The sequence below is a fragment of the Vicugna pacos genome, chromosome 7, assembly GCF_048564905.1.
Source record: "Vicugna pacos chromosome 7, VicPac4, whole genome shotgun sequence".
Taxonomy (NCBI): domain Eukaryota; kingdom Metazoa; phylum Chordata; class Mammalia; order Artiodactyla; family Camelidae; genus Vicugna; species Vicugna pacos.
Window position 1 is genome coordinate 61,271,759 of NC_132993.1, and position 27,819 is coordinate 61,299,577.

At 38.6% G+C, this 27,819-nt stretch overlaps 1 protein-coding gene across 1 annotated transcript in view; it reads right to left on the bottom strand.

Annotated features, from left to right (window-relative positions):
• The window catches only part of COL1A2 (collagen type I alpha 2 chain), a 35,101-nt gene extending 21,597 nt beyond the window's left edge, over positions 1-13,504 (bottom strand). The window contains exons 1-15 of the mRNA XM_006207628.3: positions 13,285-13,504; positions 10,735-10,745; positions 10,108-10,122; positions 9,428-9,463; positions 8,203-8,295; positions 6,901-6,948; positions 4,098-4,142; positions 3,958-4,011; positions 3,815-3,868; positions 3,459-3,512; positions 3,004-3,057; positions 2,424-2,477; positions 849-893; positions 502-555; positions 357-401 (exon numbers count right to left, since the gene is read on the bottom strand). Of these exons, the coding sequence (XP_006207690.1) occupies positions 357-401; positions 502-555; positions 849-893; positions 2,424-2,477; positions 3,004-3,057; positions 3,459-3,512; positions 3,815-3,868; positions 3,958-4,011; positions 4,098-4,142; positions 6,901-6,948; positions 8,203-8,295; positions 9,428-9,463; positions 10,108-10,122; positions 10,735-10,745; positions 13,285-13,354 (732 nt within the window). The 5' untranslated portion in view covers positions 13,355-13,504. The remainder of the gene's footprint in view (positions 1-356; positions 402-501; positions 556-848; positions 894-2,423; positions 2,478-3,003; positions 3,058-3,458; positions 3,513-3,814; positions 3,869-3,957; positions 4,012-4,097; positions 4,143-6,900; positions 6,949-8,202; positions 8,296-9,427; positions 9,464-10,107; positions 10,123-10,734; positions 10,746-13,284) is intronic.
• Between the last annotated feature and the right edge of the window lie 14,315 nt (positions 13,505-27,819).

The following is a 27,819-nucleotide window of genomic DNA, read 5'->3' on the forward strand; positions in this document are numbered from 1 at the left end:
TGGTAAGGGATTTCTTCCCAGTAAATTAACAACACATCAACAACAGAAGATTGAAATGGCTTAGAGTGGCTTGATCTTACTTAATGCTGGCAAAGAGAAAACTGACAGCTAGTCTGTTGTCATTAGTATCTTATCAAAGGGAAGACATTCCACGTACACACGGTGAGGTAGATTTTACTTTATATGTCAATTACAAGCCTCAGGGATAGCAGTTCTTATAAATAGAACCTTCAGATCACCTTGTAGAATGTTTGTAAGGTGTCTAAAATGGTATTATTTCATAGGGAATTAATAAAGAAGATAGCTTGCATCCCACACTCTCAACCCCTTCCAAATAGTTTAGTGTCAAAACTTACAGCAGGACCCACAGGACCCACACTTCCATCACTTCCACGGGCACCCTATGAAGAAAATAAATGTAAAAAGTCAAGTGGAAAGTTAAATAGTATATATTAGAAGATTTTAAAAAAGAATAAAGTGAACAAAAGTGGAAGCACTCACAGCTGGGCCAGGGGCACCAACACGTCCCCTCTCTCCAGGAAGACCACGAGCTCCCTAGAAGCAAAAATATTTCCAATGAAATCCAGAATACTAATTTAAGAAAAAGTTACAGGCATCATTTGCTTTGTCCACTTTCCAACATGTGCAAGAATCCACTAGAAATAAATAGGTCTTGTTCTAATTCCAACTAAAAGGTAATGGATTTCAGTTAAGTATGCAGAAGGCTGTTAGAAAAATATCAAAGAATACAATGCCAAGGGAAATGGTAATTAGCGATAACATTAAAGAAGTTCCAGCTTGCAAAGAGTGTACACATTTTAATTTACAGTAAAGTGATCAGTACTTACTGTTTGACCTGGAGTTCCATTTTCCCCAGGTGCACCAGGTTCACCCTGCATGGAAAGGAAGGATAGAGGTTGTGTCGTTATATACATTGATTTTATTTCTGATTGGGTAATTTTTGCCCTATTACTTCAACTTTAATCATTCATATATTTTTGTAATATTTCTTACATATTTTCTCAATTGTGCCAATTACATAAATTAAAAGGAATTTATAAAATACGGGGTTTTAATTAGATAATACTAAATATCACAGTACTAGGAGATGTGGCTGAGTGTTATTTACCCTTTCCCCAATTTCCCCTTCAACATTGGTTAGACTAGGCTTATATATTAGGAATGATAACATAAAGAGTGATGACAGAGGATAAGTTACTTTCAACATAACTATATTATATTTACCCTCTTTAAAGTTATTTTGAACACTAAATATTTTCATTTTTATAAAATACGCATGAACATACAAAGTTTCATATTTTTTAGAGATGTCTTACTTATTTCCAATCAATGTACTTTTTATCTTGAGTAAAAACCATGTTGGTGGTGGCAGGGGCGCAGCTGAATACAGTGGCACATGACAAAGAAGTTTCCTTCAAAATAATCTAACTTAGACATAGAAGAAACCTCGTTTGTGAGACCATTTAAGGACCCTTCATTTCTCGAATTGTATACAAGGTGTATTCTTTCGGAGTAAGCACTAAAGCGGGTGTCAGGAATTCTAGCCTATGCCCTTCTAACCACTAGATGTGTGACTTTGGGCAAGTCACTTGCTTTCTCTAAGCCTCAGTTTCCCTTATCTGCAAAATGAGTCTCCAAAGCTCCTTGCAGCTCTAACATTTTATGATGCTGTGATTAGTAGTCTGAGCTACTATAGTAGGCTCTAGGGAGAATGAGTTTGACCTTATCCGTTTGTGTGGCAGCTGGGAAGTTAGAACAGATTCTCCATATTCATGTTCATTTCTGGTCCCGCTAGTATTCGTTACTCATTAATTTGTAATTACGTTGGTATTCACTTTAATATCACATTATCTCCTTAATAGGAGAGAGAACATTTCATAGTTGAAAACGCTGTCAGAGAAGAGCCCAGCCAAGAGATAACACACTTCTGAGACTTTAATTACCTAATTAAAATTTTTTTGAGTGTGCACAGATAAATCACAGGAAAGAGGTTGAAAAGCGTATTGTGACATGAATGTACCTATCTAATTAGCGCATGGCAAAGGAGAATTTACAGTTTAAAATAACATAGTGTTCCTAATATCTGATTATGTGTTTATTTACTTTTATTTTGGCTGCAGAGATTGACTGAAATTGTAGGAGGAAAGGAAACGGAGGAAGAAACTATTGACATTATTTTTATTGCAATTGTTTAATAGATACTGAATTAAATAAATATTATTAATACTTGGCATTTTATTACAGAATCCCATAGTCCTCACCATTAAGGAATATGAAGTATTGAAGAGGAAATAAGATGCTCTTCAGAATATGAGTAGCCTTTAGTAAAAATATACTTTCTGATGGTGCTGGGGAATTACAGTCAATGGTTTTAAAAACAATGCTTCTGCTTTAGTATTTACCTTCACACCTGGAGCACCAGGTTGTCCCTTCAATCCATCCAAACCATTATGACCCTGAAAGGCAAATCCTTATTATTAAAATGTTGTTCCATTTAGTGCTTGGTCAACTCAAACATCTTATATCTTTGCAGTTATCTCCCAGGTTAATTTTGTGGCCGCTATAGCAGAATGGAGTCTCAGTGCCCGGCCCTGGGCGAACTCCTTCTGTTGCCCTAGGTAAGTCATTGAACCTCCCTGCACTTGAACGTGAAGGATATAGAACTAAATGCTCTCTCACATACTTTACATCTTTAATAATTTTATGATTTTCAGAGGGTTGTAAATACCCTTTATGTTATACCCATTTTACACAATTTTCTCTGTAGGGATCCTTGTTTCATGGAAGCTATGACAAGACTAAAAATAAAACTACACTTTACTTTCCAGCCATCTTACTCTTGAATTGTCTTTCCACTCCCGCAAATTCCAGGAATTTGGAAGCAAATATGTGTCACCCAACAGTTTAAATATAGTTTAGTTTTTTAATAAAAGTAATTAGCATTTTCTATTTTCTCTCCTGTGGGTAAAAAATTTTGCTTACCCTAATGCCCTTGAAGCCAGGAAGTCCAGGGGTTCCAGGGAAACCACGAGCACCCTTAAAAAGAAACACAGAAGACAAATAATGCTTTTGTTCTAAATGAAAAGACAAGGTGTTTCTTCTCATCAAAGTCCAAGCTTGGAATGAAAGACTAGTATGTTTAAGCAAGAGCTGCAAATTAACTTGCTCTAATTTGAGTAACTAATTCTATGGCATTTGTAGGAAACACAGTTTAGTTGTTTACAATATGCTTGCTGTCGTTAATGTTATATTATTTGCATTAATAAAAACTGTATGCATTTTTAACTAGGCTCCTTTATTTGTCAGGTGCCTTCAATGAGTGTTGTATAAGTATGCAGACATCTACGTTGCCACTTAGACTGATTTTAGTTTTACCAGCTATCTTATATACGAGAGGCCTCTGATGTTTGGACCTACACTATTGTAAAAAATCTCACCTGTGGTCCAACAACTCCTCTCTCACCAGGTCGTCCAGGTTTTCCAGGGTGACCCTAAATGAAAGCATCATAGGGTAAATTTTTTCCTGGTAACTCAGATGAAGGGGACATCTTGGTTTTCACAACAGGGGAAAAGGCATCATATAAATATGTCGATCAAAAAATATATTTAATTAACAATTATATTTCCTTATTACAATCAAATTAATATTTCATTAAAATATTATTTTCTAGATGGGGAGAATTATACCAGACATATTCAGCTTTTGGCAGAATACTTCATTTGAATCTAGAAATTCCCATTGAGGCAGGAGTATTTAAATGGCATTTGGAAATGCTTAAGAGTAAATACTTACATCCTCACCAGCCTTGCCAGGAGGGCCAGGTGGACCACGAGCACCTGCAGGACCCTAGGAAGATGGGAGACCCATCATTTTGTTAATGCTATGTTAATAGACTTCTTGAAAAAAATTTATCAGAAAAGGGGGAAAGTACTCACAGTTTGACCAGGTTCACCAGGCTCACCAGCAGGTCCTTGGAAACCTTGAGGGCCCTAAGGAAAAACAGTGTGTCACACTCCAAGGCTTTATTTAATTCTGTCTTTTTATATAAGGGAGATTACAAACTTCCCATACTTACAGGGGCTCCAGCTGCACCAGGAGGGCCTCTAGGTCCCATCAAACCCTGTAAAGAGGACAGGTATAGTTAGCACTGACAGGTTGTCATGGCCTTGGTTTGGGTTAGACAGGACTAGCTTAGTAGTGCCATAGACATTTTGTGATGGACAAATTAAAAGAATTGTCCTGGTTTTATTTCATGATTTTTGTTCCTCCCAAGGAGGCATTTAGGGATGAAAGTTTCCTCCACTCTTTTTCTGCCTTTGCTTCCACCTTTTGTCCTAATCCAAATCAGAACTCAGTTGGATGGGGTGGCCACAAGTTCCTTAGAGTTTTGCACAACTAGGCATATTGAGATTGCTCTAATGCAATGAAGTGGCTCAGTCTTTGCATAGAATATACAACTGCTGTCCACGCAGCTGATGAAGCATTTCCATTTGGATTCCCTTGGTCATATGTTATCTCCTCAAAGCATACTTAGCTAAGGAATTGATATTTTTATTGCCACAAGGGGCATACATTGAAAAGGATCAAAAGTCTTTATTAATGATTAGAAGGAGGTTTGTTATAACCTTATAGCTCCTTAAAGGGCTATTGGTGACTGATGAAAATGTCAAACAAAAATGGGTGTAGTGAAGGGTGAAGAAAAAATAAAATATTACAGAAAATATCCTACTGGAAGAATCTATTATATGCTACTATTATTGAAAATATGGCCCAAAGGACAGCAGATTTTTCTCCCCTTTGTTCTTCATTCTGTAGCACAAGAAATAGAGTAAAACAGTGTTCCTAGTTTGCGAACCAAATACTCTTTCTTGACTTCCCTTTGCAGTAATCAGTTCCTGTGCAAGCTCTTCAGGAAAGGTCATTTCTCTAATGTGGAAAATATTGCACAGACAAGTCTCAGGTAATTTGTTTATAACCTATCAACCACGGGGACTTTGCAGTCAAGTCTGCCCCACTGTATTAAGGCCTAAGTGAAATAATACGTATTTTATTAAAAAGCACATCTTAATTATAAGGATTATTTTATTTGGTTTTGGAAATTGCTTCAACATAAAACTGTCACTTTTCAATCAAAATAATATTTTTAGGTATACATTAGAAATATTTTCTTTGGCATCATGAATTTTTAATTATATTTATTCATTTTTCCATGCATTTGTAACAATTTCATTTACATAAAAGGTAGTTTATTTTGTGGAGGCTGTGAGATGGATGATGATTACTCATTAATTCAGAGAAGAACCCTGTGGGGTTTTATAGTTATTGATTTTCCAACACGGAAAATTATTTTGATATTTTATTGCTGCCTATCTTTCCTATTTGTGAAACACATATCTGTTGATTACATATGTCTGTGAATGTGTATGGATGTGTGCAAGCTTAAATTATATTTCACTGATATTTAAAAGTAAAACACTCTGCTTTATGCCCCCCAGAGAGATGTTCCAAAGTCAGGGGAATCTGAAATCCATATTAATTTTCTGGGCTTATGTAGGCTTTTAAAAAATTTTATTAATGTTTTACTTTTTTTCCTTTTTAGCTTCTTCTTGAGATATAGGTACTGCCTTAAAACTGACTAATGTCCGGCCTTAGCTGGAATGGCTAATTTCAAATATCCAATATAAACAAAGCCAAAAGAAAATCTCTACTTCTTCATTTCAGATATGAATGTTTTAAATTACCAGGCAAAATCAGGAAATTGGAAATCATCAATTAAAAGCATATTACTTCTCAAGAGAAAGTTTTAATTTACAGAAAATACTGTCTTGCCCTTACAGTGTATTAGCTTATTGCGGACCATTAGCTCCAGCAAAACATCTTTTGAAGACAGAGCACTGAATGCATTGTCCAGGTAAAATTTATTATTTTAAAGACTGTGTTAGCTTTGGGCAGATAAATATCTTTGAAAACAATTAATTAAAATCACTAAATTCTGTGTGGGTGTGTATTAAACTGTAGTGTTTAATCAACTTAATGTTTTTACTTCCAGCAATTTTCCCCTCTATTTTATACACACTAGAATGTATTTTGCATGCTCATATCAGTTTTTTACCCCTAACACATCTCACTAATGTTTGTAAGATGGTTCACTTGTTAAAGATAGACCATCATCATCACAGTCATATTCTCTCCTATAATGATTTATAATTAAACTTTAAGAAAAGGAATTTTTATCAACATGGATAAAAAGAAGCATTTCCTATATTGTGAATTACTTTGAGGGAGGGTGACAATATGTTATATTCACTGCTGTATCCCAAATGCATAATAGTTTGGGTCTCATCGAAGACACCTGATAAATATTTGTTGAATAAAGTAATGTGTTATTCAAGCGCTAGATACATGTGCCATGATGTCGTTGAATATCAGACATCTTGCCTGGCAGTTAGTCCTGGTTCTGTCATTAACCACATGCATGACCTTGGGACAGAGCTTAAACTCTACCTAGAAAATGAACGGGCTAGACTAGAATTTGCCGATTCTTTAAAATTCTAGGCACTGTTAAAGGATGTAAAAAGAATAATCAGAGTGATCATGCTTCTGAATTAAACTGATTTACCTAAGTTACGGTTATTGTGTCCAAAGATTATTCCTTAGATATAAATATCTGATTTATCCTAAGGAGGCATGTTTGTAGAGAAATTGAACTCCCTAACCTAGGCCTAGGTTTTTATAGATTTGAATACAAAGAGAGTTGCTACTTTTATCTAAGTATTGAATGTTAACCTAGGTAGCTAAATAAATGGCAATGTGAAATTTAATAAAATAAGTTCTCCATTCAGTAATCTTTTGGCTAAGATAAAAGAAGATAAGCATACCATTGGTCCAGGACTAACTCCTTTTCCATCAAACTGAGCAGCAAAGTTCTAGATGGAAGAAAAAAATACATATATATATAATTACCAGCTGTGTAGTTCATTTTCTCATACTTCTAAAAATTTTTCTGTTGTTTAAAAGGTAATAATATTTTTGACAATTATTAGTTTAGAGCTAAATTTGTAAAAATTCAGGAGAAATACAAGTTCAGAATTTAGTCCACACCTAATTTGAAATAGGGAGCTTCCTTACCTTATTTTTGAAACTTTTCCTGCCTTGTTAACCTTCTCACTCAAATCCCCACCCCCTTCCTGTACACTGAGGAAGGCAGCTTTCTAAACTTTGAAAGTCAGTGAGGGTCCCTGATAAATTAAGCAGTGATCAAGAACTTTGCCTTTCTACCTGTTGCCCTCCTCCTCCAGAACTCCACAAAATGACTGAAGCCTTTTTCTTGCTGGAGTTTCAAAAAGGATATAAAGAGTTTTCAAGTTTAGAAGAAAATTAAATTAAAATGCCCCTTGGAAGATTGAACTTTTAAAAAATAGTTCAGAGTAATAGCTTTACTGTTAAAGATCTCTCTTATAGTGGTACATCTATTAAAGAAGGTGCTTTTTAATGCACTCAGTAGATAAGCAATCATAATAAGATCTTTGGGGAAGAAAGGTCTTATTTTACTGTCATACAGTTGGGTATTAGAATCGAGCTTCTGATTCATAGTGCTAACCAATTAAGCAAATATGTTTTCCTTCCTGCAGTGAGGCCATTTGGCACTCATACCATTGTTAAAGACATAAAGCTAAAAGGAGATATTAATGAAAAAGGGAAATGTACTTTTCTCAAATTAGTTTCAAGCAAATTAAACCAAAAACTGCTTTGAATGTTGGTTCAGCAGACTTCAAGCCAAAGAGAATAAAAAGAGTAGGATGTTTGTGAAATTGCTTAAGATCAGGGATTTCGTTTATAATTCAATCTAATCAAACTCTTTAATAATGCAACACCTTTTATTTGTGCCCTACTGATAAAAGATTTTAAATCCCCAAATTAAATAATGGTTGTGAGGGCTGCAGCTACCCTCAGTGAACACAAAGACCTGTCCTGTAATTGACAAGGGCTCACAGAGAGATCCGGCGAAGCAGAATCTCAAATGAAGAAACCAAAGAAATGAAATAAAATACTATACAAATATCTAAATAGCAGACTCTACCTTAAAAGCACTAAAAATAAATTCCACAATGGGTCTTCTTCCAACAGAGGTATGAGAAACTGAAGTTAGCTAAAAGTTAGCAACACTTAAGAAACCTTACCCCGCCGAGACCAGGGGGGCCAGGAGGACCAGGTGGACCAGGAGGGCCTGGAATACCATCATCACCATCTCTGCCTGGTGGGCCTGGTGGACCCTGTCATGTGAAAAGTGAGTTAGGTCAGGGTTAGACAGACTCCTTAGAAACCTATACTTCAAAAAAGAGATCTCAAAATACATATTGTAAGATCAGTTGATCAGAATGTGCAAGAGGTGTTGACGATTTAAAATACCATATTTGTCACTACTGATATGGGTCTATTTTAGAAGGATGTTTAGTAACTGATGTCCAAAGAAGACACAGGGTACTTCCTCCTGGAAGAGGAGTATCTCAGCCATTGAATATTAATTCATAATGGAGGTCCACTATTCAAATAAAGATAAAAATTATAGCTAAAATTTATAGCTGTAAATTCATATTGTTAATAGTACACAGTTATGTACTACTATGTATATTGGTTGTCAGTTTCTGACTGTGATGGACTTACTCTATTGTTATGGTATGTTATGTGTGAAAAGTAGATTAATCAATATGATAATTAATAGTCATTTTATCACAGGGTAGAAAATCCTGTAGCTTTCCTACCATTAACACTATTTATGTTGTTAAAGTCATTTACTGACATAATCCTACCTCTAATAGATTGCTTGAGTGGGATACATTTAAGTCTGCACTTCTCGATAGATATAAGGTATAGATATTTATACAGAGGTGAAAGTGTCATATAACAAAAAACCATAAGGTTACACATGCCCCCACTGGCATAGCAGAGAGATCTAAGAATATTGTGCATAAAATGTAAGCCTTATTGTACACTTATGAATTTAGACAGAAACATATTGTTGATTGCTGTTTCATTATTATTCCCAGCCTACATAGAGACCTTACGTGAAAAGCAAACAAAACATGTTAAAAAGAGAAAGACCATTTGGTGGTAGGTAGATACACTGGACAGGGCAACTAAAAACAAAGAAAGATAGACTTGTTACACAAAGAATATGGCTATCTGTAATAGTCCTGCTTTTTTAAAGGATAATCTTGACCTAAAAAGAACATTGATTATATATAATAATGCTCATTCACTTCTTCTGTAAGGCATCATCTGCTTAAAAGGTAGGCAATTATCTGGATACATAATATTCTTATAAATTGTCAGTCTCCTGTAGTTTCTAATATGTAGCTATTTAAATATGGGCCAAAGCCCTTTAATAGTTCAAAAATTACAAACCCTTTCTCCACGTGGTCCTCTATCTCCAGTTGGGCCCTAGAAGAAAGATACAAACAGCATAATAATAAACATCTAGGCAATTTCCAGTGAATGAGCAAAGCATTCTTGATAATGATTAGTTGGTAAGACTGATCTAACCCTAATGTTATTAGATAGTAGCTAAAAAATGGCATAATACAATAGATAAAAGTATTTTGTTTTTATTATTATTACATGTACTTTTTTAAAACTGAGAGACTGGAGGCTATAGTCTCCAGCATTAGGCCAATGTTATAATCACTATTTTTAGAAAGATGATTTCTGTGGATAAAATTATCATTTTGTAACATCGATAACAGCATATTTATATAGTCAAAGCCCCTTAAAATAAACTTCTGTTTACTACCTATAATTAGCATAATACTCATTCCATCTCCAGAATAAAAACAAGTCTTTTTCCCTTTAGTATGTAAATCACCAGTTCTATAACATAAGTATAATTAGAGATGATTCCGAAAGATGATAAAGCTTTGTTATCTTAAAACATCAAAGCTACTTTATGTTATGGTTTAGCTAATGCATATTCATGTGGGCAAAATCTTGACAAAGTGTTTTCCTTCTGCAGTCTACTAATAAATTTAGTCAAATGGTAAGCTATCTCTGATCATTTAAGGTATTATGGAGAAGTATTCGACTCTTACCTTTCTTGCAGTTGCCTAGAAAAGAATAAATAAAAGATTATTATGAGGAAAATTGTACATGTATATTTAAAGATGGCTCCCATTTCCATGTAGTATACAAACATACCTACAGAGTATATATATTGTGTATTACTATTATCTTAATATTTTAAAGTATAATTTTAAATTTTACCAAAAAATTAAATAAAATATATACAGAACCCAAATATATACTTATCTGTAATTATGCCTCCAATTCAATTCACGAGCTAAGAATTTATTCATAATACTCTTGCAAATGATTCCGAGGGGGTGACAAGATTCTCTAGCTCGGTGAAGCCTTCTGCTTCATAGTAGCTGATGCTAAAACCCAAGCTTCCCCTGGATTATTTACTCTCTTTTCTTATGGGTGTTCTTTTTAGGGTGGTCTTATTCAGTAGCCCCACCCCTTTTGGAAATTGGGGTGGATACTTTCTAAGGCAGCCAGAAAGGTTTGACTACCATTACTTTTGGTGATTTTTTTTTTTTTTTGGAAATTCACTTTGGTCAATACCAATGTAGCTTCCCTTTCCTTCCTCAGAGAAGACATTGCTTTGGCCATGGCAATAAAAGTCTGAAATAACAAATTTTAAAAATAATTTTACTTACGTCTTGTAAAGCTGTAGAGGAAAGGGGAAAGAAAGAAATAATTATTAATATTATTTCATTGATCACTAGCAGTGATTAACAAATGGGTGTATTAGTCTATAAAATTGACTTACCTAATTAAAGGACAAATTGTATTTTTCATTAAGAATATTCTAATGACTTGGAAATTATGCAGGTCAGAATTATGGCAGGGATCAGCAGGGTGATTTGTTTTTAATATTAATATGTAAATATATTTTGAATTAAATTGTTAATTATTTACTATTTTATAAATGCTGTGAAATATTAATGTGTCTAAAGGATATTTCTAATGCTTGGTGATTAAGCTGGTAAATTGCACAGGTGAATTACTGAATGTAAGCAAAACCAGTAGATTGATGAGGAAATAATTTATAGTTTAGATAACTTTTGATATATAAAAATTTGAAAAGGGAAAAATTCAGGGAAGTACATTACCTAAAGTAGACTTTGCTTTCTATAAAACATTAAAGTTACTTAGTACTTCACTGAGTTTGTACCATTCTTAATGTCCTTTTTCAAAAGGTCTAATTTGCAAATTAGTCACTATGGAAATGAATTCATTTGGACATCTAAAATTTTGCTTTAAATAGTTTCACTTAAGTTAGGTAAGGTCGTTTTACCAATATGTATCACTTTTGTCCCCAGGAAAGAATTGCTCTGTGTAAATGGAAAAACTGTGGATTAAAGATCTAGGAAAAATAATGGGAAAAATAAACTAAAGTAATATCCTCCCCCTTTGCCATAATTGCTGTAAGTCCTTAAAGACTGAATTCCTCTCCTATGGTATAAAAATTATAGGTTAACACGGGAAGTAAGTGTGGCCAACCTGGCAACAAGATGAATCACCGCTAAAAATTGCTTTAATTAGGTGGCCAAGAAGTGTGTCATTTGGAGGGAGAACATCTGTTTCAACAGTCAGGATTCAGGAGGGTGGACCACATCCAGCACTGACATTTAAGGGCAATTTATGAGAATTACTTTTAAATTAGGAAAATGATATGTTTACTTCATTGTGTCCATCAGTAGGAAAAATAATTATACCTGGATTTGATTAACGGAAGTCCTTATGATTTTGGAAATTTGCCTTTTGATTATTCAGACTGAGCCATTTTGAACAATGTGTTTGGTAACTTTTATTCCAGACTGTGGTTGGTTGTTGACCAGAAGGTGAATTGCCCTTCGTACCTTCAAACTTCCATAGGTCTATTTTCATCTTTTCTCTAGGAGCCAACTCTTTTCCCCCTACTTTCAGATCTCATAAAAAATGAACTTGGTAATGTGAATTTGTTCAATGTAATTATTCCTCACTGTTTTACAGTGTGTATACTAAAAGTGGATGAAGGGAGAAAGTACACACATGCAGATACATCAGTGATGATGCAATGGTAGACACCGTGGCATGTGGGTGGGGCAAACGTTTTGGAGTGTTGGGTGTGGCCAGACACCCCCTCTTACTTCCTCTAGTCAATATCTTTGTCTAGTAATTAGGCCGCCATTTTCAAGACAAAAACGGACTGATTTTCTTCTTTCTGTCTCGACAAGAAGTCTGGTCATAAAACCTACAGCTGGAAAGCAGGTTTGGAGCCCATCTAATCTCTATCTTGCGTTTTAGAAAAGGCTCAGTTTGACTGGCTCAAGGTCACACGATAAATTATTGCCAAAGTCATGGGAAAAACCTAGGTCTCGTTGAGTGTCAGATCAGTGTTGAAATTTCCCAACTTTCTGTTTTCAGAATGTCTGACTGCCGTTGGGAGCATGTTAAAGAAGTAACTCTGAGGCTCAACACGAGGCAGAGCAGATTTTAGCTAAATAATGTTACCATTTCCATGATCAGATAAAGAATTGAGAAGTTAATTTTACTTTTCGGAATGTATCCATTTGCCTTCCCAGAATACTCTGATTAGCTATTGGGAATGGCTTCAATAAGATATGCAGATCATTCTCTGTTTAAACCTGTAGAGTCTTTTTAATGGGGATTCCATTAACCCTAAGGCCTGGTCCCCTGTGCTTTCATTGACCTCCCTCCAGAGGGCGCCCCGTGGTCATCATCATCCAGACTCGTTTTACAACGCCCAGAAAAGTCTTTAGGGGTGAATTTTTTATTACTAAATTAAAGGGCTTTCTCGACCAGGCCTCAAGTTTCACAAGACTGGCATCAGTGCAGTTATGGGGCCTTTTAGGTGTAGTCCTTGCCCGCCTTCATCACATCTATTAATATCTCATCTTTAGGGAAAAGACTTTATGCTCCCTTGGAGCTTCACTAATGGGAGGATCCAGATCAAGTTAACGGTCTCACTCTTGAGTTAAGGGAAAAAAAGTTCCCTAACTTTTGGCGAGAGTCAAGCCTTTTTTGTTTTCATTTCTTAAGTATTTCCCATGTTTCTCATTAATGCCAGCGTCTCTCCACATGCCTGAGAGCCTTCCCTCCAAGCTGTACCTAGAACTTTGTTCAAGTTTTCCTTTCAGACCAGGCTGCCCACCCATCTAACCTCTTTCCCAGACTGCCCCAAACAAGCTGAAGGCACTTACATTGGCATGTTGCTAGGCACGAAGTTACTGCAAGCAGCAACAAAGTCCGCGTATCCACAAAGCTGAGCATGTCTACCACTTAGACATGCAGACTCCTTGTGTCGCAGAGCCCCTGGGTCACCGGCGGAGGTATCACCTGGCGGGCGCAGGCATGCAGTCGTGGCCAGTACCTCCAACTCAGCCGAAACCTCCTGCCGCCTTGGTGCTAAAATAATAAAGCCCGGATCTGCCCTATTTATATGGCCAAAGTTTCGCTGGCCCGAGGGTGCCTCCAAAAGCGCTTCCACCAATGGGAGGGCTGGGGCTGGGGGCCCGGGCAGCCACAGCTGGGAGGAGACTGCGGGGGCGCAGAGGAGGGAGCGAAGGGGGGAGGGACGTGGCCACGGGGCTGGCTTCTTAAATTGGTTCCATTCTTTTTGAGGACGTGGACACTTTTGAGGCTTTCAAGGGGAAACTCTGACTCGCTGTCTGCATACCTCCGCCCTCCCCATCCCCCCGGTCCCCGCCCGCCCTTTCCAAGTTTGGAAACACTTTTGGACACGTGGGAGAGCTCTGCTGACAACGACGTGGGCAGAGTTTGCAGATCTCTGGGCAGCCGGGCAGCTGGAGAGGGTACAGGAGCCCAGAGATCAAAGCAGGAGCTGTCCAGCCCTGCCTACCTTGTGCCCTGCGGGCTACTGGCAGGATGGAGGGCTCGGCGGCCCGGAGGGGGCTGGGGACTAGAGAGAGAGGATCCGACAGCGTGGCGCAGCCGGAGGCTGCACTCCCTCCGCCCCCTCTACCCCGCCCCCCGCCCAGTTTTTCTCCAGGTTTAGGGCGTGTGTGAGCCCACTTTTTCAGCAGTAACGCTCCCTCTCTCTTCTGGCTCCAGGAGAGGGCAAGAGGGGGGTTCTATCTGTGGAAGGTTGGAGTCCGAGAACGCCTACTTTGGGGAGGATGGGAAGGGGAGCCGGCTTGGGGCGGCGCTGCATCCAGCACCAGGGAGGATGTGCTTTGTGCACTCCTGGCTAGACCAAACCATCGGGGAAATTCTGCGACCTCCTCGCTTCTCTCTGCTGAGGCTGATTCTAAACCAAGGCTCTGGGGATTATCTGGCCCTGCGAAGTGACTGCAACTGACTGACCTGGACACCTCTCTTACTCGGCCTGTCTCTCCTTTTCGAGGTTGCGGTGGAAAATCTGCCCCTTCCCCTTCTCCACAGATTCCTTGTCTGGATATTACCAGCTCCATCCTGAGCCTGGACTCAGATAAGCCTCAGCAAGCTCTCCCAATCCTTCTTGCAGTCGCTGCCCATTCACTGACCCCACTCTAACAGGCAACGTCCAAGCACCTCCCAGCTCTCTCCACACATACCTTGGGGAAAACGCTTAGCCCAACCAAGGCTAATTGGAGTTTGGGATACAGGCAGTCTTCCCCAGGGAACACCTCAAGCAGAGCTCCCTCCAACATGGATGTTTACTCTCTCCCCAACACCCAACGTCCTTCTCCTGTTGCAGACCCTTCCCACTCTCTGCTCCCCCAGGGAAAAGAGGAGCTGGAACCTTGACCCTGGGGCATTGGAAGTGAGAATCCAGAGCTCCTGAGAATCCAGATTACTGAATACAGTAAACTGCAGTGGATGGCAATGGCCGTCTCCCCCAACCCTCTTGAGATGTCATTCCAGGCCCTGAGGAAAGGCCATGGTCTAGGGGTGCGCCTCTGCTTGTCCAGCACACCCGATGGGCAGCCATTCTCTCCCAGAAGTCAAGGCAAAAGGAGCATCTTGAGGTCAATCTCATCTCCACCACACAGAAATGAGTGGGCTGTAGTTCCCTGTTAATCTTTTTTCCTTTCTTTTCCCCTGTCTCTTCCCATCTTTTTTTTTTTTTTAGACCCCCTGTACTTTAAGGAAGAATTTCTGCTTAAGTTAACTCTATCAGCAGCTGCCATAAACCGAAGAGACTGCATATTCTTAAACTGGTTGCTTCCTCTAACAAACAAACAAACAAAGTTAATAGAAGTAAAAGAGAACAACCAAAAACTATAATAAACTCTTCTTCTATTCTAATTAAGAGCATTGACTTGGGAGATAACTTCGGAAGATATTTAAAAAATAATTTGGAGTGAAGGAATTAGAAGGAGTGTCTGGTCAGTTCTTCGAGGGTGTTGGCCAGGAGGAATCTACAGTCAAACCTGGTAGTCTAAACTAGGACATATTGGGAAATGTGATTGTAATTTCCCTTTTAGCATGACAAAATGCCCAGCTAGTTTTTGAGAATTAGAGAAATTTAAGCACATATTTCTAAACTAGAGGAAAAATATCTCTGCAGAGTAAACTGATAACTGGAAAAGCATTCCTGGAAACTGATGCAAATACCAAATGCTGCCGGGCTCCCTCCCTGCTGATGTGGCAGGGTTTGAAGCTGGCAGTCGTCAGCTTTTGGTGGGAGGCCCTGAATCTAGAGGAAACAACAAAAATGGAGAAAACTTAAGGAGAATTTTTCTTTTTTAAGCAGGAGACAGACTTTAGTTTTAGCAGTTCTTACACATTATTTTGACTCTCTCTTTCTCTTACTTGTCACTTAGTGGGGAAGTTAGTTAAATGTGTCTTTGGAGGAGTTCTTTAAAGCTTACATTTAGATCTCTGTTAAATATTTTGTGCCTCCAAACAGAAGTTTTGTGAGTGGATGGGGTGGGGCTTGGTAGAGAGCTGACCCAAAGCCTAAACTGACTGTTCTGGTGATAACTGTGATGGTGTGTGTGAGTGTAAGGGAAGCCTCAGTGACTGCATGTCGGTCCATGAGTAGGAGGGAAAGGAGTAAGGAAGCAGAGTAGGGTAGAAGTTGAGAGTGGAGAGTGGAAGAAGAGAGGCAGAGATCAAGGATCTCTACATTTTGCTGTTAGACAGTTAACACCTGGGTTCCTATTTCTAAATAATTCTCTGTTGAGAAAAAGATGATCACTTCTTCTCCCTGCAACCCACAGATTACCAACTGGGCCACACCTTAAAGTATGGCAAGAGAAGGGTTGAGAACCCTACTGGTAATAAATGCAGACCAACCTAAGACCATGCCGTTTTATGCTTTATTCCTCCATTTTCTTTGATCAGAGTAAGCATCTGACTGACATCTCCTTTCAAACATTTTGAGGATCCACTCTGTGGAAAGCACCAATACTACACCATCTTATTCTAGTTCTAGTTGTTTTTTTGTTTGCCAGGAAGGTATTAGCTGATAATTAAGGCGGTAGCTGAAAAGATCTGAGGGCTGATTTCTCTCTGTGAGATTTGTTTGGAAGGCATGGGGATTCCTACCCTGCATCGTATCAGTTGGGTTATTCAGTTCTCGCTGATTATTTAAATAAGACCAGATGAATATTCACTTAATTATTTGTTAGTGTGCCAGCTACTGGGAGCATGTAGTAATCTTCCAGTTAGTTAATGTGACATCATGGCTACCTATTTTGTAGTATGTTAAGTACTTTGCTAGGAATTTTAAATAAATTATCTCAAACCTACAAAAGTCATTATCTAAATCTTGGTGGGGTATACTTTATGATTCCCAAGTTTATAAGTTTAAAAAAATGAGGCTTAGAGAGGTGAGATGACTTGTCTAAAGCTTCCTAGATATGCTAGAATGGGTCAAATATATATCTGGGTTTCGGTCTGTTGCTTGTTGCATATTTTCAAAATGTGTTGTACTTCTAATATCTATCACAATGATAATTGATTGTTTAAAGGAGTTAATTGTTCGTTGACTGGCTTCACATGAATGTGAAGTCTTTAATGGCAGAGACAATGCCGATTTTATTCACACTTCCAACCCTATATCCTAGTAGAGTGCCTGCTGAGTAGTAGATGCTCAACAAATACTTACTCCATGAACAAAGAGTGATTTGGCATGACATAACTGGAGAACATGAGACTTCAATGCAAATTCTGTTTGTTTTCTTCACTGATGGTTACCATTTAACCCACACATTTAAATTTTTCTTTTCATTGATAGGTAAGAGTGACAATCAACACAAGAAATTTACTTGAATAATACATAAATATATTTTAACCAACTCACCTAACAGTAGTACCTAATTATTCCTTCACATCTCATGAAAATTTTATTTTTTTGTCAAATTTATGAAGGACAAAGTGATTGAAGAAAAAGCTAATTTTATTAATTATAAAGTCACAAAATTTTAGAGTTCGAAGACAATTTAGATATCAGCCAAATCATAATCATAATTACAGTGTGTGAAATCAGGAATTGCTTTTCTACCATATTTATGATGTCTGGCAAATGTCAGGGACACAGCAGGTGTTCAGTAAGTTTTATTGCATGAATTAATACATATTATAAATGAGAAAACATGCCTAAAGAAGTTATGGGACTGGCTAGCTTATGGTAGACCTGTAACCAGGGGTCTCCTGATTCCTAGTCTCCTGCTCTTTTCTTTAAATTAAAATAACATCCAGCATGTGTCTGAAATATTTTGCAATGTTTAGCCTTTTCAGCAGTCTCAAGATTAGTTATTATCTTCCAGAAGGTAAATTGAGGTTCAACAAAGTTAAAGCTATTCTCCAGATCAGTGGTTCTCAGAGTGTGGTCCCTGGACTAATAATACTAGCATCACCTTCAAACTTGTTAGAAGTACAAATTGCATGCCCATCTCAGACCAGCTAAATCAGAAACTCGGGATGTGGGTTAGCAACAGTCTGTGCTTCAACAGCCCTCCAGGTGATGCAGTATTGAGGAAGAATGTGACTGTAATGGTCAAGCTTGAATTGGATAGATCTAAATCTGATAGCACAGAGAACAGATGTGATCATGACAGGATAGAAAAGTGGGAAAGTCCAGTTAAGAAAATGTTAACTCCTTTTCTCTATTCTCCTTCACTCCAGAGAGCCCCCTCTACAGCCATATTTGCTCTCTAATATATCTGTTGACTTAGAATGCTTCTTTTCTTGATTCTCCTTGGTTCAAGAGGATGGATAGCTGAACATCCTGAAAGGCTGTTAATTGTTCTTTAGTCCCAGTATTTGTAACATCAAAGGAAGACTGTTTCTATCCCTTTTTTTCCTGATCAAAACTATATTTAAGGCTATGTTGGTAATATAATATTTACAATGGAAAAACGTGTGTTAGGGAATATACCTTAACTCTTTAAGAAAGCTGAGTGTGATTGGCTGAATGGTTAGAACTTGGTGCTGATGAAGTCTGGATTATAGCCTCAGTTCCTCTAAGGACCAATTAACTTCTCCCTGTTACAGTTCCTTGGAATTCACCACTGGGGGGGTGTAATTCCCTGGATAGTTAAATAGTTCAGGTGAGGTAGAAAAGATTCATGATTTACTGCAAATCCACTACTCATTCTAGAAAATGCCCCGCAAAGCCCAGGTGATGTTTTGAAATACCTATTTGTATATTGACATCATAGACATATGCTTCTGTCCCCTGTAGTTCCTTCCCATGTCACATTGTGATTCTTGAATTAAAATGGCATGCCAGACCCTTAAAAAATAAACTTCCCTTACGAAGCACCCAAGAGAGTAAGTAAGAGAATAAATAGATCTTCCTATCTAGAGCTTCAGAATGTGCAAGATGCTGGCCTAAAACAATCACAGAAGTCACTATTTTTGCCTATGAGTCCCTGCTGGCTATTCTGCTAGGATGCTTGTTGTACAACTGTGGCCACTTAGGTACAACTGCAGACTAGTCCTACCCAGACTCTGGAAGCAGGCCCTGACCTTGTGGAAGATGAACTGAAGAAGCTCCATTTCTAGCATTTTTTTTTTTTTTTTGACTACCATTCAGGGCATTTGACTCTGTGGCACTCTTCCTCTACCTGGGCTTCATATATCTGAAATCTAGTCTACATTTTAAGTCCATCCTTATAATATATCTCTTGTCTTCTTGCCCTTGAGTTCCTCTTTTGATAATGTGCTTGTTTCCTCTCTGATTGGCTTTATTCACTCATTTGTTCATTCACTCAACAAACCTCCTGTCTATGCAAGATACAGTGTTGGAAACTGGGCCTGAGACATGATCTTGGCAACCCCGCCTCTTCTGACACCCTGGAGACTAGGGTCCTGCCCCTAAATTTCAGCGCCATGTCTCCATGTTCATGTCTGTCACTGTCGCAGACCTGCCTGCCTGGATCTGCCTCCCCAGGGCTCCATATTCCAGCACTTCTTGCAACACCTGTATTCCTGTTTTCAGGCCTCACTGATAGCTCTTCTGGCTTGGCCCAGCACATACTAGTTATCTCTGCACTTTCTCTGCTTCTGACTTCCAGCTGTTGCCTGCGGCTGAGTCCATTTCTGCTGTGCCTGCTCCCAATCTCCACTTTTTTTCCTCAGAATCTCCATCTGAGAGAAGAGGGTGGGTTTTACCAGGTCCTCTAGCCACATCTTGTTTTGGATTGTATCCTCAGTAATCAATGGTGGAGTTGCAGCTATGTGCCAGGTGCAGATGCAGGGACAGAGGGATAAGATACAGATTCCAGTCTCAGGAGACATCACAAATACAGGAGATCCTCCCCAGTTGTGAGGGAAAGGAGATATTTCAGTTTGAGGTACTTAAGATTTTAGGGGGAAAATAAGGTCATAGAGGGACTAAAGGCAAGTCCTTATACATCTTTGTATCTTCTCTAAAGTACAACCATCAAGACAGCATGCTAAATGAAGGGAGTAGCAGTGACATTTTTCACTTCTTAAATTACTAATAATGGTTATGGTACAGTTGCTTTCCATTTACCATTTCTTGCTCAATAGAAATTTCTCAGGGTCTTTCTCCCCTGCCATTTCAATGAAATGCCCATAAATTTGCTTTGCTTTGCTTTGCTAAAGATAATAAGCATATGAAAGGATTTTTTCCCCCCGTATCTGGTTCTCCATCCAAATATGTAATGCCTTTCTGATTGCATAATTTCGAATTGTTAACTCCTGCATCCCCAGTCCCAGAGATAACTCCTGAAAGCACATGGCATCAGGCCCCTCTTACACAAATATCCCTTCTCTCCTTCCTTGCAGCTGCAGGAGTGCCATTTTAAGGTCCTGGTGTATGTCTCCTCAGATTCCCTTATTTCCTAAAGCCTCAAGGCAAAAACCTCTGTTCCCACCATGCCATCTGCTTTACTTTACTTTTTTATTCCCAACACCCAATTTCTTGTTTTTCTAATTATCCCCAACAGGAATGTCTCATAATTCTTATATACTGGAACTAAAATTCTTGTGTTTGGGAAAAAGTATATGAAACTAAATCTGCATATACCGAAATCCCTTGTTTACTAACACTTGAAATAGAGGCCATTCACTAATGGGGAGAAATTACTTTATCTTACTGGAGAAAATAGGCATTAGCTCATTAAAACAAAGATGTTTTGCATTTATTCAATGAACAATGTATTGACAAGGTCTAAGGGAGTCTGCAAGGAGGATCAAAGAACACGAAGCGACTGATTCTCCTTGGGAAGGTTGAGTGGGGAAAGGGAACGTTGAAACTGACTCTTGCAGGAATTCACCAGGCAGAAAAGAAAGGAAACCACTTTCCAGGGAGCTGGCACAACATCATGTATAGAGGCGGTGACATTTATCTTAACTTGTACTTAAAAATAATTAATGTTACAACAATTATTATTAATAGGGTTAAACACCACATGGTATGCTACAGTGTTTAGTGGACAGAGGTCAGGGATGCTGCTAAACATCCCACAACACACAGGATAGATTTTATAACATGTAATCATCCACCTCAGATGTCAACATTGCCTCTGCTCTGTAAGTCCCAGGAGAACTGGGACTGTTTTATTCACCCCTGTGTCAACAGGACCTAGCATGGTGTGAGGCAGAGTTGGTACTCTTTAACATGTGTTGAGTGAATGGAGGCATGAAAAGGGAGGGAAAATGCATGTTCAAAGTTAGAAGTTAGGGTATAATTAAATAGCAGTAGGGAAAAAAGGCTATCAATAAGATAAAGAGAAACTAGAAAGGGCATCTTGTGTCATCTTAAGGAGTCTTCCTTTAACATGTAGTCCATGGAGAACCACTGCACGGAGGCTTTTGAGTGACAGATGTATGCCGTCTGGTTTATATTTCAATGGGATAACCGTGTACCAGGGGAAAGAGCCTAGAAGCTGGGCAGACACATGGAAAGGCTTCGTAACAGTGCCTGGATGACGAAAGTCTAACCTAAGGCTGAAGCAGTGAAGATAAGTCGCAGAGGGCTTAACAGGTACTTAAGACTTAGAGTTGATAGGACTTGATGATTAATTAAATAGAGAAAATGGAGAAGTTTCTGCTTTGCGCTGCTGATTGGGTATTGGTATCATTACTTGATATGGAGGAAGATAGGAGGAGAAGCCAGATTTTTGTGCATGTGTGTATGTGTATGAGCTTGTCTTTGTATATTCATTTAAACATTAACTTATGTTATCAGTATACTCAGCAGACTTTTGATTAACCAATTTTCCAGGCACTAAGGATATCAAGATAATAATTCCAGTTTTTAAGAAGCTGACATATATTCATAGCAGCACTAGTCACAATAGCCAAAAGGTGGAAACAACCCAAATGTCCATCAGTGGGTGATTGGATAAACAAAATGTGGTATATCCATACAATGGAATTGTATTCAGCCATGGAAAGGAATGAAGTGTTGATACATGCTTCAACACAGATGACCCTCAGAACGATTATGCTAAGTGAAGGAAGCCAGACACAAAAGGTCATGTGATATATGATCATATTTATTTGAGATATCCAGAATCGGTAAATCCATAGAGACAGAAAACATACTAGTGGTGGCCAAAGGGCCAGGAGGAAGGGGCAATGGAGAATGACTTCTTAATGGGTACGGAGTATCCTTTGGTGATGATGAAAATGTTCTGGAACTATATAGCAGTTATGGTTGCATAACACTGTGGACGTACTAACTGCATTTTACATCTTATGATAGTTAATTTTAAGTTATGCAAATTTCACCTCAATAATTTTTTTTTTAAAAAGGAAGCTCACAGTTTCATGAGAAAGACTAGTAAAAAAGTATATGACAAATCAATGTGAACCATCCATAATTGTCTGAAATAATACAAAATGTTCTTCAAGCTGAAGAACTGTACATAAAAAGCCTCAGCAGCTATGAAAGGCCATGGCAGGAGTAGGGAGCAAGAAGGGATGTCAGAGACCATTTGTTCTATTTTTATAGTACTGATTGCTGCACTTCAAGTGAGGCATAATGGAGTTATCCCAGAGACGTAAAGTGGTTCCATCAATGTCTTGTGACCAGTCAATGACAAAGGTCTGAAACAGTACAGTTCACCAGTTCTTGGAACTTCAATCTTTCTCTTCTATAGGCTTCATCTCCAAAGTATTCGTAGAAAGTAAAGTCAGAGAATGATAGTGATAATTCGAAGAATTACAAAATAAAAACAATAATTGTTTGAAAAATAATAATGGAAACTTATGACACAACTTAGATCGAATGGCCTTTAATGTTTCAGACAAATTTCCCAAAGAACACTAAAGAATCTCCACTACTTAAGTTGTTTTTAAAAATGAAGAGTGGGCTAAAAGACATACTGTAGTGAACAATAAGGAATTGTCAGTCAGAGTGGCCACACAATTAACTGTAGGTATTTTCTTAATGTAAAATGACTATATTTACACCCTTATTTTCTATACATCTTTTTAAAAATAAAATATTGTGTCATGTATGTTTACAATGCCTTCCAAATACATTAATGAAGAACTGGAATCACTTAATAGGATAGCTTTATCCCTCAGTATTGGAAGAAATATTACTTAACCTACCTCAAGTGAATCATTTATCCATTCATTCAGCAAACATGCACTGAGGAGAATAGCATGCCTTCAAGTTGCTCATCAGCTTAGTGGGGATGTGTGGGAGAGAAACAAAACAATGTGATAGAGGTCTTAATGTGGGAAAACAGACATGAGGTGTCTAACTTTGCATAAGACTAGTAAGGTGAAGCCACCTTAGAGGAGGTGATGAGTCTTAACGAGTTAGGGTTTGTTAGTTTGGTACAGCAGGAACTAAACAGGAATACACAAGCTTATAGCAGCATGGTCCAATCAAGTTATTCACTCATTTATTAAATAGTAATTTTATGTCTTCTGTGTCTCAGGCACTGTGACAGACTTTGATAGTCCAAGATGAGAGAGTTCCTGCTTTGTGATCTTATAGACCAGCAGAAAAGACAGGCATAAACATGTCTGCACAATAAACTGTAATGACTGCCCTGGCAGGAAATATGTGGGGTGCTATGGGAATACATGACAGGGGCCCTGAATTAGCCACAGGACACAGGGAAGGAGTCTGATGAAATGACAAACTTAGAACTAGAATGGGGTCTTAGTCAGCTTGGACTGCCATAACAAAATGCTATGACTGGGGATTTTAAAAACAGACATTTATTTCTCATAGTTCTGGAGGCTGGAAAGTCTAAAATCAAGATGCCTGCACATTTGATTCCTAGTGAAAAACCCTCTTCCTGGCTCACAGATGGCTGCTGTGTCCTCACATGGAAGAGGAAGAGAGAGAGAGCTCTGGTTTCTCTTCCTCTTCTTGAAAGGACACTAATCCTTTCATGGTGGCCTCGCCCTCATGACCTCATCTAAACATAATTACCTCCCCAAATACCATCACACTGGGGGCTAGGGTTTCAACATTTGAGTTTCAGGATGGGAACACAAGCTAAAAGTCCATAACCAGTGGGTACTACTTAACCAAAGGAAGGAAAATGGGTGAGGTAGGGTTGAGTACATAGAGGGCTGTTCCAGGTTAGCCAGAGGACAGTCAGCGAGGGCCTTGAAAGGCATCTTTGGGAATCTATCCTAGCAGCAGTGAGAAGCCACTGAAAAGTGTTAAACCCTAGTCCAAATATTAACCGTGATCCTCACTCTAATGCTAACCTTGATCAGATTTTGTTTCGAAAAATAGCTCTGTCTGTGGTCTGTGACTGTAACACAACCCTTTAAGAGACACTTCCAAAAGAGAGATGAGTGGTTGTGGGGCCTGGGGTGATAACATTAGGTGTGAAGAGAATTAGGTGGATTTGGGATGAGAAAATTGGGAAAGGATATGACTACTAGGTTTCTACCTTGTTGTGGTAACATTTCTGAGACAGAGAACCCTGGAAGAACAGTGGATTGAGCTTGTGGAAATGATGAATTCCTTTTCAGGCATGTTGTGTTTGAAATACCTGAGTTTCCCTAAGGCAAAACATGCAGGCTGCTTATGGTAAAGATCAGAAGAAAAATGGAGAAGTAAGCAGTCTCCATGTCATGGAGGACAAAGGTATGTCTTGGAGGGAATGGAGAATCATTGAGGGATTCTCAGTAGAGCACTTTTTTGTTTTAGAACAATTATTCTGGCAATGGGAAGGATGGATCATAGGTAGCTGATCTTGGAGGCAGGCAGTTAATGAGCATCTGTATCACCTAACGTGGTGATTGGTTGGATAGGAGAAGGAAGAGAAGAATCATATTTCAAGGACAGGTTCATAGAATTTGTTGAGAGAATATCAGGATTAAGGGAAGAATTGTGAATGATTCCTAAATGAAACCAACTGGATGATGATTTCATTAACAGAGGTGGAGAAAGCTGGGGGAAAGGCAGACTTGTGAATTTGAGCTTAGATTTGCAAGAAGTGTCTGTGAGATGGTGCAGTATATCCATCTGCTGCTGAGTAGCTGGCAACAGCTATCGGTTTCTGTGACATCACCATTGGTGGTCTTATTAATGCTGACTTATTTCAGTTTCCCTCTATAACTTCTTTCTTCCTCTTGGTCTGTAAAGATGAGACTTCTCTCTGTACACTGTTTCTCTAAGGAGACCTTTTAACAAGGCGATAACTAAATATCATCACTCTAATGTAAGCACTACCACTAAAGCGTGACTCTTGTTCTGTGACCCCAACATGACCCCAACATTAGTCATATATATATGTACATATATATATACACAACTAATTCTGGATATTTCTATTTGGATATTTTTTCATTTTCTCAATTCAACATACTCACATCTAAGCTTTCCAAAGTTCTTCCAAATGTACAGAATCTGTATAATTTTTCCTTAATTATCTTTGTGCATGAATGTTCTTTTAGTCATACACATCTTAAACTTCAGGATCATCCCTGATTCTTCCATAGTTTTCATTCTCCAAATCCAGCCCATCATACATTTTTTTTTCTTTTAAGGTGCTACTTGTTTCGGTCTTTCTTATATTGCTATTTCTGATGTTCTAGTTGATAAAAAGGAAAGAAAAACATAAAGACCCTACTGTGTGCCAGGTAATCAAAGATGCTGAGTGTAGTACCACTGGAGAGACAAATATGTAAACCAGCAAATACCATTTAATATCGTATGGAATCATTGTGTAGTGCAATGTATAGTGGAGGCCCTGCTAATTAATTCAAACTGTGAAAATCAAGAAAACATCTTACAAGAGAAGAAAAACTCTAGCTGAGTCTTGAAAATGAATAGGAATGGCATGGTAGAGAAAGAGGTAGAGGTGGGGGCAGAGCATGAACAAGAGTGCTGAAGCTTAGGAAAGGTGTGGCATGTTGAAGCCACCTTCCATAGTTAGTACAGCTAGAATACAAATTATGCAGCAGAAAGTGGCTGGAAATAAGTATAAAGAGGGAGCAGATCAATCATGCTAAATAAGGAATGCACCACACTACACCCAGATTGCTGTCCCAACTTTCAAGCTGCTTTTGTTGCCTCTAGTCTCTCCTCCATGTGACTAGCAAGAATTTATTTTATATGGTATTTAGAATGAACTTTCAAAGTGTTGTCATGTAAAGGATCCACTTACCCATCACACAACCCCTTGAGGTGGTAGCAAGCTCAAATTAATCACTTTCTCAGTATCAACAAAGCCATGTTTAGATCCTAGATCTTCTGTATCAGATTGTCAAATGTTTGCCGTTCGTCTATGCATTTTGTGTTTTTTCTGCCAAATTATCTTTTATACAAAGCTATGATAATCATTCTACTGTTCAGCAACTTTCATTAGCTCCCTCTTATCCTATACCAGCGAGAAGAGCCTCTTCGCTTGATGTTTTCAAGGGTCTCCATAATTTGGAATCACCTTACATATTTTATCTGATTTTCTACTGTTCAAGAAAATTAGACTTTGTACTTTGGTTTTCTATTGGTGCCTAACAAACTAGCCCCAAAATGAGTGGCTTGAAACAATAAATTCTTGATTTATGGACCAGGAATCCAAGCAGGGTTTAGCCGGATGATTATTCTGTCTTACTTTTTTATCGACTGAGGTCACTCAGGGTTCAGCTGGCAGCTGGTCTGGTCCAAAGGGTCCAAGATGGCTTTGTTCGTGTATCTATTGCCTTCATAGAGATGACTGAAAGGCTGGGCTCAGCTGGGTCTGTTGGCAGAAATGCCTCCGTGGGGCATCTCTAGCACAGCAGTCAGTTTTCTTATTTGGCTCCCACAGAGAGAGTTCTAAGAGACTAAAGCAGAAGCTGCTAGACTTCTTCTGTCTTAGCCATGGAAATTATGCAATGTCACTTCCACTATGTTCTATAATCATGAAGAGAGCCTCAGTGCCAACTGAGGTTCAAGAGGATGGGATTACACAAGAGTATGATTACCTGGAAGCATGGTTTATTAGGGAGTAACCTTTAGAGACTAATAAACACATTTAGCTTCAGTCAAATTCTCACCAATCATGCACACACCATGGTTATTCTTGCCTCTGGACCTTTTACCCATGTTGATCTTCCCACCAGATTCCATTCCATCACTCCTTTGACTTACCTTAAGCCTGCCCATCTTTCTAGGATTGTTCCAGTCTCATCTTAAACATTTTGAATTTCTGAATTTCTCTAAATACTCTTGCTTTCAAAAAATCTTCTCTATGTGTAAAATACAGCAGTGTTTATAATCTGGCAGTAGGAGTAGAAAGGAAGAGACTGTTAGAGGTTATTTCGGTGGAAGACTCAACAGGGCTACGTACCTGTTTGAATGTTCTGGGCTAAGGATAGGAACCGGAGATGATGATGTAGCTTTGAACCTCGATCGGTGAGAGGATTGAGCTACTATTTACAAAATTACAAAACACCAGATGAGCAGTGGGTTTGGGAGAAAAGATTAATTCCCTCTTGAACATGTTACTTTGGAGGTGTAGTGGAAGAGCCAGATGAAGGAGTCTTGTAAGCAATAAGGGAAAGGAATGGTGATTGGGAGAGAAGTCAGAATTAGAGAGATCTCCTTGGAACATCTTGGTGAGGAGGTGCTGGTTGAAGTCATGGGGCTGAAGGAGCTTGCCAGATGTGGATTTGTGGAGATGGCAAACGAAACAGCCAAGGGCAGATGTGGGGGAATTTTTGCAGCAAAAAGATATGAGGATCCGAGAAAGAACAAAGAGATAGAAAGAGACCTGAGAGAGTGCAGAGCTCCTTAATCCAAAAGAAGGTGAGGATGGTCAAGTATTAAGGCTGAAAAAACGTGTTTAAGAAGCAGGAGATAAGAGGAATGAACTTTATGATGAAGAGATCACTGACCACTGATCTAG